The 13,754-nt window shown below is 41.2% G+C and overlaps 1 protein-coding gene across 1 annotated transcript in view; it reads right to left on the bottom strand.

Annotated features, from left to right (window-relative positions):
* LOC118341073 (androgen-induced gene 1 protein-like) overlaps positions 1-7,167 on the bottom strand; it is a 28,322-nt gene extending 21,155 nt beyond the window's left edge. The window contains exons 1-2 of the mRNA XM_035679247.1: positions 6,994-7,167; positions 3,155-3,256 (exon numbers count right to left, since the gene is read on the bottom strand). Coding sequence (XP_035535140.1) covers positions 3,155-3,256; positions 6,994-7,026 — 135 coding nt within the window. The 5' untranslated portion in view covers positions 7,027-7,167. The remainder of the gene's footprint in view (positions 1-3,154; positions 3,257-6,993) is intronic.
* Between the last annotated feature and the right edge of the window lie 6,587 nt (positions 7,168-13,754).

The raw sequence follows: 13,754 nt of genomic DNA, 5'->3' as shown, positions 1-13,754 counted from the left end.
ACATTTAGGAAGAACTATTGTCAGAAATGGAATATAATATTCATAGGTATGTTTTTATTAATGTATAACAACCTGAATATAGGAATCGTTGTGTTTTCGTTACCTGGATTGAGCCTTTTATATCTACAGACTCCTTGGGTCACCTTCTGTGGAGTCCGCCATTTTGAACCGCCATGTTTCTACAGTAACCCAGAAGGGACAAACACTGGCTCTATATAGGGGCGTTTTTTGCACGTTTTGCGACCACCGTAGTTCCTCCTTTGCGTTTGTAAGGGGAGGGTAAAGGAAAGGAACTGGGATCTGCAGCTACACCCCAAATGCCTCTAAATCCTACACACTGGACCTTTAAGTAGAGCAAAACATTTTCAAACCTATCTGAACGTCTTGAGGCTCATCACCCAAAAACATGTGATTTATTGCTTTGAAACTGCAAAAAGTGCTCACCAGATTAGTGATAGTCGGAAATTAAACAAAACATTTATAAATTCTGCTACATAAAATTGTGTTTAATAATGTAAAATGTGAATGTTGTTACAGGAATTGTCAAATATGTAAAAAGATGATTTTTGGCCATAACAAATGTATTCAGTCATGCCCTATCCTGTTACATCATATTATACCAAATAACTAGTAACTTTATCTACTCCCCAAACAACCTTGGAGGAACATTATCTGCAGGTTTTGTTCTTTGTTTTCTTTTGTTTTTGTGAGATAATCTTGCTGATAACCAAGCTAGCCATGACAGAAGCTGTCTGAGGCTAACGTGTTGCTAATACAACATTCTTGGTAGCTACTGATTTACAGTTAAACTAACACTAACTGTTGTATATTTAACTCTTTGTGCATTAATGGTTACCTTTCACTGGTGACAACTGTATCTCCCTGACATGACATCTATCATTGTTTTTTCCAGTTTCTTTGCCACTATATTAATTTACTTTTACAATATGTTCGGTCTAACTGCGTATTTCTGATTTGTAATCACAATTGAACTTGTTGTCCAATATCATTTTCAAAGTCTTGCAGTAAGATGTTTAGCTCTCTGCCATGGCCTGTCCATCTAAGCACACACAGGGCAAAATATTGCTAACTTTAAGCCAATGACTAAAAGTTCTTCACTTCTATTTGTGTGTAGTAATTAAATTAAGAGCTTAAGTATCGGTATTGTAGATAATAATAAATCAGTCTGCAAAGTCCATAAAACCACTCGCTCACTTCCAATTACTTTATTGGCGTGACTGCAGAACAGATTTATTAAAACACTACATCTTTTTCTCTCGCTGGCCCTTCATCACTCAACCCCTCCCTCCTCCGATGGGAATGGCGACACGGTTGCCGTGGCAGCCAGTAGAGACAAACAACAGTGATACCATGGAATACCACAAAATATTTACAACAAGACTGGACACACGCACACACACAAACTTCCTCACGTTTTCTGTTTCCCTCTCGCAAACACACACACACAGACACACACAGACACACACACACACACACACACACACACACACACAGCCGTTGGTGGTGTTCTGGTTGTTTTGGTCCTTGGCGACGCCGCCATAGCAACCACTCAGCTATTACATCACCTTCTGGAGAGTACGGGAAGAGACACAAACAGAGACACGCTGTCTTTGTCTTTTCACTTCGAGCAGTGTTATGGGAATGATCATTTTTTAAACGCACGCCGCCTCACCTCGCACTCTGCGGACGGCGTGTGGCGGAAGAAAAGCTCCATGAGGAGGTTTTGCATAATCCAAATGAAGTGCTGGAACATTTTCTGATTATCTCACAGACTGATTTAAACACACACGCAGCTGACAGTGTTATCAGTCAGTTGACATGTGCGCAGCGTGTTAGTCGCTGTCTAAACATTAGATTAAAACCATTTCCTCTAGATGGCAAATCAAAGCCAGCGACCCGCCGCTGACTCTATTCAAATTCAGAGGTTCACCAGCACCAGCTTTGACCACTGATATGATTTATCAAGTACTTTATGGAGGTTATGGTCCACTAATATGAGCAATGACTCAAGTAGGACTTATTTTACATATCCTGTCCTGTAGAATTTCAATATCCATCAATCAATCCATTTAGTACCACTTATCCCACAGCAGGCTAGCCAGCTCCAGCTCCCCGTGAGGGTCCTGAAGCAAACCCAGATCAGAGGAGGAGATATGAGTTCTGCACTTGATCCAATCCACAAAAACTGCATGTAACAGGTCTAAATATGTAGACATATTTCACCTGCATAGGGGGAAGTAAATAAATAGTTGAAGTCTCCATATTATGCAAATAAATTATATTTACTGTATTTGTTAAATTTTATGAAAGTGAAACTAGCTTCAAACAAACAAAATAGACAGTGTTAGGGTTAATATTGGATTTCATTTTGACGTAACTGCCAGGTGGTGCTTTTGCAGCAGTCCTGTTTATTGACTGCAGTTCCTTTCACATCGTCAGTGTCAGAAATTCCTGATTTCTCCAACTCGGAATCACGGAGGCTGACAGGAATGTTTTTTTCCTACTCGGTGATAGGACGTTAATGCGTAAAGCATAAAGCACTCGTTTCACTTCGCTCATAATGTCAAACTCAGTTGTTCTACTGAGCTTTAAAGGTGTGGAGCAGGTATAGTTTTGCAAGGTAAAAATCCCTCCACTGTGTCTGAGTTTGTTAATCCAAGGGTTTTTGATACATGTGTTTTAATTCTCTTTGTAATGACATATTGACTGCTGTTATTATTTTAGAATGTATTATGTCTATATCTATTATTATATGTTACATGTGCTGTCTGAATCTTGGCTTGGACGTTTATGTAAAAGAGATTTTAATCTCCATGAGGCGGTTAAATTAAACCTAATTATTATATTTTGCTATCAAATTCTTTCTTTCAGCTCACTGGTTGCAGCTTACATTGGCAACTGGTAAATCTAGAGCTCTGGTCACTAAGAAAACACTAGTGCAGCGTATTTTGCATTGCACTGGATTACAGTGGTAGAGAGTGAGCTGAGCCTGAAGCAGTGTTACTGACCCAATTATAATGGGTCAATTAAGTAGTAAGTAGTAAGTCTCTGTTGTAACCATCTTTAGTCAGCTATTTCACAATCACTGATCAATTATTAAAAAAACAGTATCATTAGAGAACATAAGACTCACCATGCCGTGGTTGAGCCACTGAGGGATGAAGTTGTCCAGTAGTCTGGGGTAGACCAGTTCTCTGTCGTACAGGTAGAGAGTCCAGAATGTAAACACCACAAACTACAGAGAGACAGAGAGAAAACAGTTAGTACTGCAGTCACAAACACATATGAATGCCTCACTGTATCAGGGGAGTGTGGTTGACTACTTTATAAAACCTTAATAAAAAGGATTTTTGTCATGTTGCATTAAAAACACAATAAGCAGAACATACTGCTTTAGTACAATTTAAAGAATAAAAACTTTTTCCTAATGAAGCCTTACATACAGTGTTTTATTTGGAACAGTAAATGATACTGTACTGTGATCCATCCTACACAGTGGTGGGGGTTCAACGGTTAAACAGACAAGTTGATAACAAGAAGGTTGCCACAACAATTTCCCTGCCTGGCTGGTAAAATCTTGTGAGGTGAGACGGTTACAGCAGCTCACAGGACTAAAACAACAGGGACGGATAATCCACACAAACCGGAGCTTCTACTTTAGAACTGCTACTTGTCCCACACTTGAATTCATGACACGATGTCATGTTAACATGGCAACAGGGTAAACGTTACGTGCTTTACTAGGAATGCAACGGTATATCGTGAGACAGTTAAATCACAATAGAAATGTGTGAAGATTAAAATTGGTGAGATTAAAAATGTATGGTAATACTCTTTTTTTAACAGCAGGTGTCGCTTTCTACTTTTGACTACCTTCTACGTCACTGTATTAGGGCGCAAAGACATGAGGCAGCTGTGAAACTGAGGATGCATCACCTGTTTACAGGGGCGGAGGTGTGGCAGCTTTTTGGCTTCCCTAAGTCAGAAAATAAGAAAGATGAGACGATAACAGACACGACATTGGCAAGAAATATAAGGCTGCTGGACTGTTCTCCGTAGTTGGCAGTTTTATTTTCAGTTTCACTTTTACAAAGAAAAGGGAATGTGCATTTTTTTGCACAGTTTTCTACCTTACTTCAGAAATAAAAAGGATTCTTTAATTTGACAAAGAAAATATAAGAAAAAATATATTTGGTAGATTGGTAGTCAAATAAATGAATCTCTTTCGGTCATTATTTGTCTTCAATCTCATTTTGTTTTGGAAATCATATCGTGAACCCAGTATCATGAATTGTATAGAATGGTGAGTTGAGCGTATCGTTACATCCCTATGCTTACCCTTTGTATGTTAACATGCTAACATGCTAATATTCTGTGTGTAATCCGTGTGTCATGTTAGCATGTTATTGTGCTTACATTTAATGTAATGTTGTTACCATGCTAATGTCACCAGTGAGCTCAAAGTAAAGATGAGCTGGAGTAAAAGCCAAAACATAGCAGATGAACAACCTGGCCATTCCTCTGACACCAGGCACAACATTACGCTTGAGTGCCGTACCAGTTTATATCCATAAATAAAATCAATCAATCAATCAATCAATCAATCAATCAATCAAGACCTTCCCTGTGCCTCCATTTTACATGCATCAAATTGTTATTTTTTGGTGTGTAAGGAGCTTTATAGCCTCACAGGCCCACTAACATGGCTACAGATGTTTAGTCTTGTTAATTCTCAGCTGCCATACTATATATACCGTAGGCCTCTAGCTGAGCATCCGTGATATCCAGACCCAGCTGTCACGGCCACCTCCCGTCACACATGTCCTGAACATAAGCTAACAAACTCCCGGTCTAATGTATCTCCGGCAGACTGTTTGGACCCGGGCCAGACCATGTTCTGCAGAACAGGGGTGGAATTACCTGACCGTCATCTGGGTTCCAGTTCGAGGCATCTGAACCAACCCCCCCTATTGTACCCTGATCGGCAAGGGCTCTGCTTTCAACAGGCCGGTGGAGGCAGGAAACACACACACACACACACACACACACTTCGCTCCTGTGTGTCACATATACACACAGACTTCCTTTAGTTTCCATGCCCATATGGTCATGCATGCACATATACATGTAACATGCACCTGCACACTCGGGCCCACACATAAGCGGCGCAACACACATATTCAAGCGTGCACACACTCTCTGTCCATATCAGTCAGGCTAGGTTTCCAGACATTAGCTGTGGTGATAATCATGTCCATTGTACTTTGTGTAAACCGAACTCTGTGCCCAACTCACACACACGGCACCATGCCAGCTGACTGCTTCTATAGGTGTGTATGTGTGTGTGTATGTGTGTGTGTGTTGTAGCCTTGGCTGTGGCAGCTATCTCGCTGGCACTCTGGTTGCTTAGGGCAGTTGATTAGAGTCTGTGTGCGTATCAGATGCATAGTCTTGTGTGTGTGTGTGTGTACACGTGTGTGTCGAAACCTTGTGGTCAGACAGCCATACAAGTTCCTCAGTGAGGCAGCAACAGGGCACCTTGCCAACTGAAATCTTGAATAAAAGTGTGTGTGTGTGTGTGTGTGTGTGTGTGTGAGGAACCATGTGAGCAGAGTCTGCCAGCTTTGTGAGAACAGCTTGAGGATCAGACAGAGGTCACTGTCTGAGTGTCTGAGGCAACAGAGGACGACTCAACACCGTTTCCTCTATTCTGTTTATTCACAGCGAGATTCAACTAAGATTACACGGCTCAGTATGTTGACACCGGAGCTACTTGCGCCGGATATGTTATTGCTACCAATATTTAACACCTTCAAATAGAACTAGTTGATTTCATTATCAATTATTTGTTTGAATTGCTTAAGGTGACGTCTTCAGGTTGCCCAAAACTATTTAACCTACAATGACACAAAACAGGGAAAAGCAGCCAATCATCATATTTTCAAAGTCATGATGAGCTGTTGTGGTGGAACTTGTGGTGAGATTATTTTCACAACTGTTTAGTTTGGATGAGTCCTTTAAATTCTTAGGAAAAAAATTTTAATTTAAACATCTGTAAATTTGAACATCTACAATTCCAAAACAAGGCAAACTCCCTTTGCCGATGAAGACCATGTGATATGACTGACAGCTCTACTATGTAGACCTTTTATTTAGACTGGTGTCTCAACTGATTTCTAAACTGTTACATTTTCAAGTATTTTTCCAACAGAAATGTACATCTGTTGATTGTTAATAATCTCTGTCCCTGTTACAGTTACGCAAAGACTTTCAACCCGCCCACTCCATCTCCGTCACCATCAAATCTCCCTGTTGAGTTGAGAGAGTTAATGCCTCGTATTGTGGGTGCGTTTCTGAATTTTTGAACAGAAAAGGCATCACCCTTCATCACTTACACTCTGCTCTAGTTCTCTCTCCCACATTTGTCAGCCAGTATCTGTGGCTGCTGGTAACAAGCCTTTATATAACTTGCAGATGGCATCGAATAGTTTATTTTTGCTGTTAAGTAAACCCTCAAACATGAAGGCTTTTGGAGGGAGATTTTGGCTCACTGAACCCATGTGATACATGAAAGGACACAAGGATTCCTCTGTAATGTCCAAACCTGACTGTTTCGTGTAAAAAATATGAAGGGATTGTTTTTTTTTTTTACTTGCTGTGTAATGTAATAGTGTAAATGTAGCACTGTGACATCCATACGCTGATTACACAAATGAGTTGAGTAGCCGACGAGTCTTATCAGGAAGGAAAAGCCTCCTGAATTAACATTTGGGCCACAGTTCAGAGAGACCGAAGAAGGGCAAGAGAGGAAGAAAGAAAAAGGGAGAGAGAGCTGATTATCCTGCACATGCATTAGTCAAGCCTTTGATTCCTGCAAACCAGGCTGATCCTTTCTCAGGCTATTTGTGTTTGAGTGTGTGTGTGTATGTTTAAGTGTGTGTTTGTTTGGTTGTATGCATCCATCTCCCTCACCGCTCCGACAGGGAAGGCCAGTACAGCCATCATCCAGTCCCTCAGGCCAATCAGCTTCCTCAACTGCCGCTCCTGCTCCCTGCTGTCGCCTCCCTTAGTCAGCAGACTGGACACATCGATCAGGACACACACTCCGAAAAACACCGCCTGGATCACCTACAGAGAGAGGCCCAGAGAGTTCAGCGAGCTTACAGCACGGCTTACAATGTTTTCACATGACAAAGACACTTCAAAGAGATAGAGAGAGGGGGGAGAAAGACAGTGCTTGGACAGTACTTTTTTTTAGAGCAAGAAAGCGAAAGAAGAGGAGTTCGAAGAGGAAGAGATGATGAGAGAGCGCAACTAGACATTAAAGCTGCACTGCAATCAGAACAATCATTGCATTTTGTGGTGCACCCACTTTTCCTTAATCTGCCTCGCCTTCTTCTACTTCAGTCAGTAATTTTATAGTCATTTCAACATCCTCAAGAGAGGGAAGGGGCTGGAGACACTGGTTTAGGTCTAACATGAGCAGCCAGCTGGAGGACCAGCAAATATGACCGACGGTTTGTTTGTGTTTTTGTGGTCCGTGTTTTAGGGCTGTGTATTGTTAAGAATCTGGTGGTACGGTACATATCACGATAAAGGGGTTACGATTCAATAAATTGCAATACATTGCGATACTGTAAGCAGGGTGATATACTGCGATATTTTTTTGTGATAGAACTATTTGCAGAGTAACTGAGTGAACATTTGACTTTTTTATGCAACCAGAACAGTGAGATTCATATTCATCACAGTCGGTGTAACATCCAACTTTTGTGTGATCAGTTCAGTCGTGCCTTCGGTTGGGGTCACGTTTGCAGACTATTTGAAATACTGACTAATATTCAAAGCTTTTTCTGTATGCTGACATTGGACGTTTTCTTGTGTTTTTTTAATTGTTTTTGGGGTTTACTCTTCTTCCTGAACTTAATGCTGAAATCCAATAAACACAAAATCATTTGCCATCTTTCAAAGGGAGCAAAGCAATTTCCATTTTATTGCCCGTCACCTAGCAACAGTGTTCTCAAACTTAAACCACTTGAATGCCAAACATATCCTGTACTTGCCATATTGAAAACACAGCCTCACCAGTTCCATTTGAAAGGCAGCACTGCTGTAAGTATCCGAACATGATGTAACATTGTCCATATTTGAATAAAATGGAAAGGAACTGGGATGGAAAGCGTCACCAGCAGCTATTTTTTAATCAGTGTGAGATGCGAGGACACTGAGAAACTTTAATATTTCAGAGAAAAAAAAAGCAAGAAGATGACCATTAAATATGTGTTCTTATCATTGCTCTTGATTATAGTTAAACCTGTCTTCCAAAGAGCTGAGTGGAATTACAATATATTAAAGTATAATGTAATGTGCGGTAATATAGATTAGAAAACTACCGTACTACCATAATCAGATCTTTAGCCTGTGAATGCAACACTGTTTTTCAGTCACCTCCTATATGTTAGATGTTTGAACTCCTGGCCTCTGGGAGCTGTCCACTGTGAATAATATTAATAATATTAATAAATTATCTTCCTTCTGAGACACACTGTATTTAGATCAAACTCAGAAGGAGCTGTAGGGCACTAAGTGAACTGTGGCGAGAGAGAAACCAGCTCTTTGTTTTAACCGCATTCTCTGTGTAATGAAACACTCCCATCAATATGTTCATAATGATGGATCTGACCTTCTTTACCAGAGAAAGATGGAGAGGATGCTCATAGCCATCTCTCCTCCTCTCCGCTCCTCCTCTTCTCTAATCTCCCAGTGGGAGTATCGCGTGTCACCCACTGTGTGTGGGGACGGCTGGACCTTGGAGACATTTTGGCTTTAAAGCTATCGGATGCCATTTCTCCTCTGATGTGTGCGTTGTGTATCATCCCTTTCTCTAAAAATACTTACCCTTCTTGATGTGTGTGTTGCCTGTTACCTCTATGCATGTTTGTGCGTGTGTATTAACTGAAATATCGACGTGAGTGCAATAATGTGCCTGAATTAGCTTTCCTGCTACGTGAATAAATAGGTTTCTATGAGAAGTCAGCTAGCAGCGAGGCTCAACACGCGCGCAATCAAAGTGCCTGCATTCGTGAAATGGATCTCGCAGCAATCATGTGTGTGTTTCAGTGTCAGTGTAGCACTTATTTGCAGGGCTTCACGTTGCATATGTTCATACATTAACACAAACTGGCACACACACACACACCTACACACACACACACACCCGTATGGCCCGTGATGGGAGGTTATAGTGCAGACGGCTGCTGTGCTTACCCATGGAGCAGAGTAAAGGGAAGTCCTTAAAAGTCATCCAAGCCAGGATACTCCTGATGAATCACCAGCACCTCCTCCTCCTTTTCTCGATCTTCAGCCCTCCTTCTGTAGCTGCCTCTGCACTCCGTTCCTCCCTCCACTCCCAAGGCTTAAAGCCTTAATATTGATTCAGCTTGCTAACTGCTCTCCCTGTGTGCCCTGTTAGAGAAGCTGAAGTCTTTCTTTAGCCGTTTACAACTCCTCGCTCCCCGAAAACCTTTCAAGACTTCTCTCATTGGCCTTTATTTTGCACAACATCCCGAGAACTCTCAAATAGTATCAATTTTAATACTGCTGCATTTATCTCAAGGTGTAAAGTATAAAAAGTATTCTTTAGATGGTGTGAAATATAGAACAATGTGACAACCTGTGGAAAGTAGAGAGGAAGCGATAGAAGCTGGTTTTGCCGATGCACTTCAGCCCGAGGCCTTGCCGTTGGCTCAAATAGGAAAAGTATGTTTACTCAACCATCACCATAACATCCTCTATTTGCTTTGTTCAGTGGAAGGCCAAATGTTACTGCAGAATAGAGTTACCGAACAGGACTGACAGCCTGAGAGTGGTTTTAGTGTGATCAAAATGCCTAAAAATGAACCTATGAGCCATATTTTGTATTCTCTGGAAGGAGGACATACCCTCAGTTTTACAACAGTTGTTCAGCTTTCTAATTCATGCTTAACACTTGCGTTTGGCGCTTTACAGTGGTCGTGTTTGCGGCGTCGTTAAATGGCGAGTTGTAATTGAAAAGGTGTACTGGCGCCAGCCGCCGCGGCAACTGCCGATGTACATGTTTATAAATTCACCTTGCAAGTGTCAAATAAAATCTTTACGGTGTGCTCGAGCGACGCCGTGCTAAATTTTTATCAGCCTAATCAGTAGAATGAACAGCCGCCGCCTCGGAGTCCAGTTATTGGACACTCTCATTTGCATGTACTGACCACGGAGAGGAAAATGCAACAAGAGCAACCTGAACAAACGATGGTAAATCTTAGATGTTCTCTGATTGTAAAAATCTGGGCCTTTATTTATCAAGTGGCTCAGGATCCCACCAAGGAATCATGGTCAAAGTTAAGGACTAAAAACACTTGTAGAGTAGGACTTGTGACTGTTTATGAAGTGTCCTGCAGAGAAGGATGACTCCTCAGTGCGATGTTGCTGTTTTCTGACACTCAGACAAGCAAAGTGTAAATTATGTTGACATATTGTCGTTTGGAGTAAATAATGGGTCTCATGCAGCAAAATTCTCATAAATCTCTGTTGTAGTTTTTGCAGCATATGACCAATTACACCATGGACAATTTTAGAGTAAGCAATAACAGACAAAACAAAGTTAAACACTTAATAATGGGGATGTACCCCGGTAAGAGGTGAACCACCGTTGTAGGACTGAAAACCCAGAGTCAATCCCAAAGTGTTCTCACTGACCCCAAAGCCTACTTCTTAGTACAGGTCCCAGATGCAGGTCTCACTCAACAAATTTTATTGTATTTCTTTGGCCCTGTTACAACCTGGTAAATTCCAGGGGTGAGAGGAGCAACAATTAATAAATAACCCAGGATTAAAGAAAGACGGGAAAATAGAATTATATGTACCAACAAAAAAATTATTAAACCAATTTTAACAAAAATCTACTTCCTTAAAAATATAAAAGTGAAAATAACTCTATTTTAACAAAAAACTTGATTTAAGCAAATAAACACTAATGTCTCCCTCCCTCCACTGAGGGAGCAATTAAAATAGCACGTGCGCACACGCACAAACGACGTACAGCACAACACAGCTGTTTTGCAGTTTGGCCCACTGGCCTCGTCTGCTCCTGCTGTCCTTGTTTTGAAGCCGTTTGGACTGATTGATAAATTATTGCAGGTTTGCCTGACCAATCGGAGGGGAAGACGGTACCTGGAACAGGGCACACAGCAGAGGCAAAACAAAACACCACACTATACTCGTAACAGGCATTAAGGAACTGTCTGACGAGCTGAATGTCATTCCCTCTCTTATTATGCGTAATCTTACAGGTTTGAATTCCTTAGATATAGCTATGCAGTGACCAGAAGACATTCAGCAGATGATAAAACGCTCATTACAACCATAAGAGACTTAAGACTTGACATGGACTGAACCTCAAAGACTTGAGACCTGGACTTGTTAAAAAATTCCCAACTCTATAAATAGTTCTCTTACTTTTGCGATCAGACACATTGCTCTAAGACTCAATTCTGTCATTGTGCGTTCTCCTCTCCCTATAAATTATGTTTTTCTTAAAATTATCGTTAAATAAGCTAATGCTCATCAAATTTTACCAAATCGTCTCCCATCTCATGGAATCTCTCTGCCTGACCGCCTTGTCCTGGCAACTCATAACAGTTTGGGAGCTGGAGCTCTCTCTAAACACTAACCAAGATAAGCTAAAAAAGATAAAATGCTTTTACTCCTAGGTTTACAGGTAGAGCTAATAATATGTCACTCTGACAATTTTTGGCCAGTTTGGACTATTTTCCTACTCTGAGACTCTTTGGGCCCAGAAATTGCTTGTTGGACAGTCCAAAATCATTACTGCTGCAAAGCTAAATTTTTTTTGCCAAAAACACAAGGTTGAAAAGACCTTGATTTCTGCAGGGACAACTGGAGTTCACATTCGAATCCCGCATATAGTCGGCCACAGTTCAGTTTCTGTTTCTCCTCCCACGTAATATCTTTGTCTGAGCTCCACTTTCTGTTGCTTCTAAGAGAAATGGATGATTTCCTAAGTAAAAAAGATTAATCAAACACTTGCATCATGCATCATTTCTGCCAGTTACTGACTGATCTCTACACTGATCAGACTTTCTTTGCTGTGATCCCCACCTATAGCCCAACCTGTGAGGATCACAATCAATAGATGGAGCTAGGAGGCTGCGAGAGAAAGACTCTTGGATGACCCGGGATGCTTTTGATTGAGTGAGCAACTGTTTTGACATACTGCACACCGTATCCAAATACATCCCTGTCTCCAGCCTCAGTTTCCTTTTTTTGAAGGTGATACTGATATTTTACATTAACACAATAAATATGTAATGAATAAAACTGTGACGTGTCCAAGCAGGGTGCTTCAGTGTATCTCATCATTAAAGATCAATGTCTCACTTACATAACCTGAACAGGACAGTAATGATGTGGTTAGGTGAGGTTCAAGGACAAACAGCACAGGTCTCTATTCATGCTGAAATCACTTATTAATCACAGGAAGTAGAGTACTTAGGTTTTCACATCCTCCAATACCACTTCATCACCCTCTATAGAGCTGTAACCTTGTGTACTGTGGCCTTGAATGCAGCACATCAGCAGCGGCTGCAACTCCTCTGACTTCACAGTAGCTTATTACTGTGCACACAGACCTTACAGTCAATACTTATGTGTGCTTTCATGCATAAGTAGAAAAAGAGAGACTTGAAGGACAATTATGGTTTATTACAACTTGCGTCTTATTTGGAGAACCTGGTCTCACTCCCAAGTCAGCATACACTGCTGCTGGGTCAGTGGCCCTTCACTGCAAAATGTGAAGCTGTATGTATGCTGCTTACGTCATTTATGGACATGCCCGCCATCGAAGTTAGGTGACGTACTATAGAGTGAGAAAGGTGGTGGTAGCCCTATAGCCCTATAGCTCACCTTATAGAGCTGGCGTCCCATGTACCAAGGGTGAGTCCTTGCTGCAGTGACCATAGGTTTGAGTCCGATCTGTGGCCCTTTTGTTGTGTGTCATCCTCTCTCTCTCTCCGTTCCTGTCAAACTTCAAAACACAAACAATAACGTACACAGGTGCACAACATATGATCTTTTTCTGATCCTCACCAAGTAGTTTTTGTGCTTGATCCTAACAGCACAGCCACCACACAAACTTTTTAGAGATTTAGATTTTCTCCCATTTTGAATTTTCTGTCCACAAAAGTACCTGAAATGCACACAGTTTCATTCAAATTGTCCACTAGGCAGTGTTAAAAATGCAAAACATTGGGCCTGGTATAAAACAGATTATAAATTAGAAATGTGTTCAAATATTGTTCTCACAATAGTAATTGCTTTAATCTGGAAACGGCATAATACAAAACACGAGCAGTCAAACTAGAGAAAAGAAGCCAACAGTTTATGCAGATGATCTAATCCTCTTTATTTCCTCCACATCTCAGTGTTCCTCTACCCAGCCTACAGACAACTCCTCAAATGAGCTCCTCCAGTAAGTAAAACTATTAAAGTGTGGAATGAAGAATCTGAACTGGTGCTTCAGGACTGCTTTAACAGTACAGACTGGGGTGTGTTTAAAACTGCTGCTCTGAGAGGAGACGGCACTGTGGACCTAGAGGAATATGCTGCAGCTGTAACTGGCTACATTAGCATTTGCTAATTATCCCCACTAAACGCTGCAAGACCTACCCCAACAACAAACC

This window comes from Morone saxatilis, unplaced genomic scaffold, assembly GCF_004916995.1.
Source record: "Morone saxatilis isolate NCDOM2014 unplaced genomic scaffold, NCSU_SB_2.0 Contig7, whole genome shotgun sequence".
Classification (NCBI taxonomy): Eukaryota; Metazoa; Chordata; class Actinopteri; family Moronidae; genus Morone; species Morone saxatilis.
This window is presented reverse-complemented; position numbering and strand designations above follow the sequence as displayed.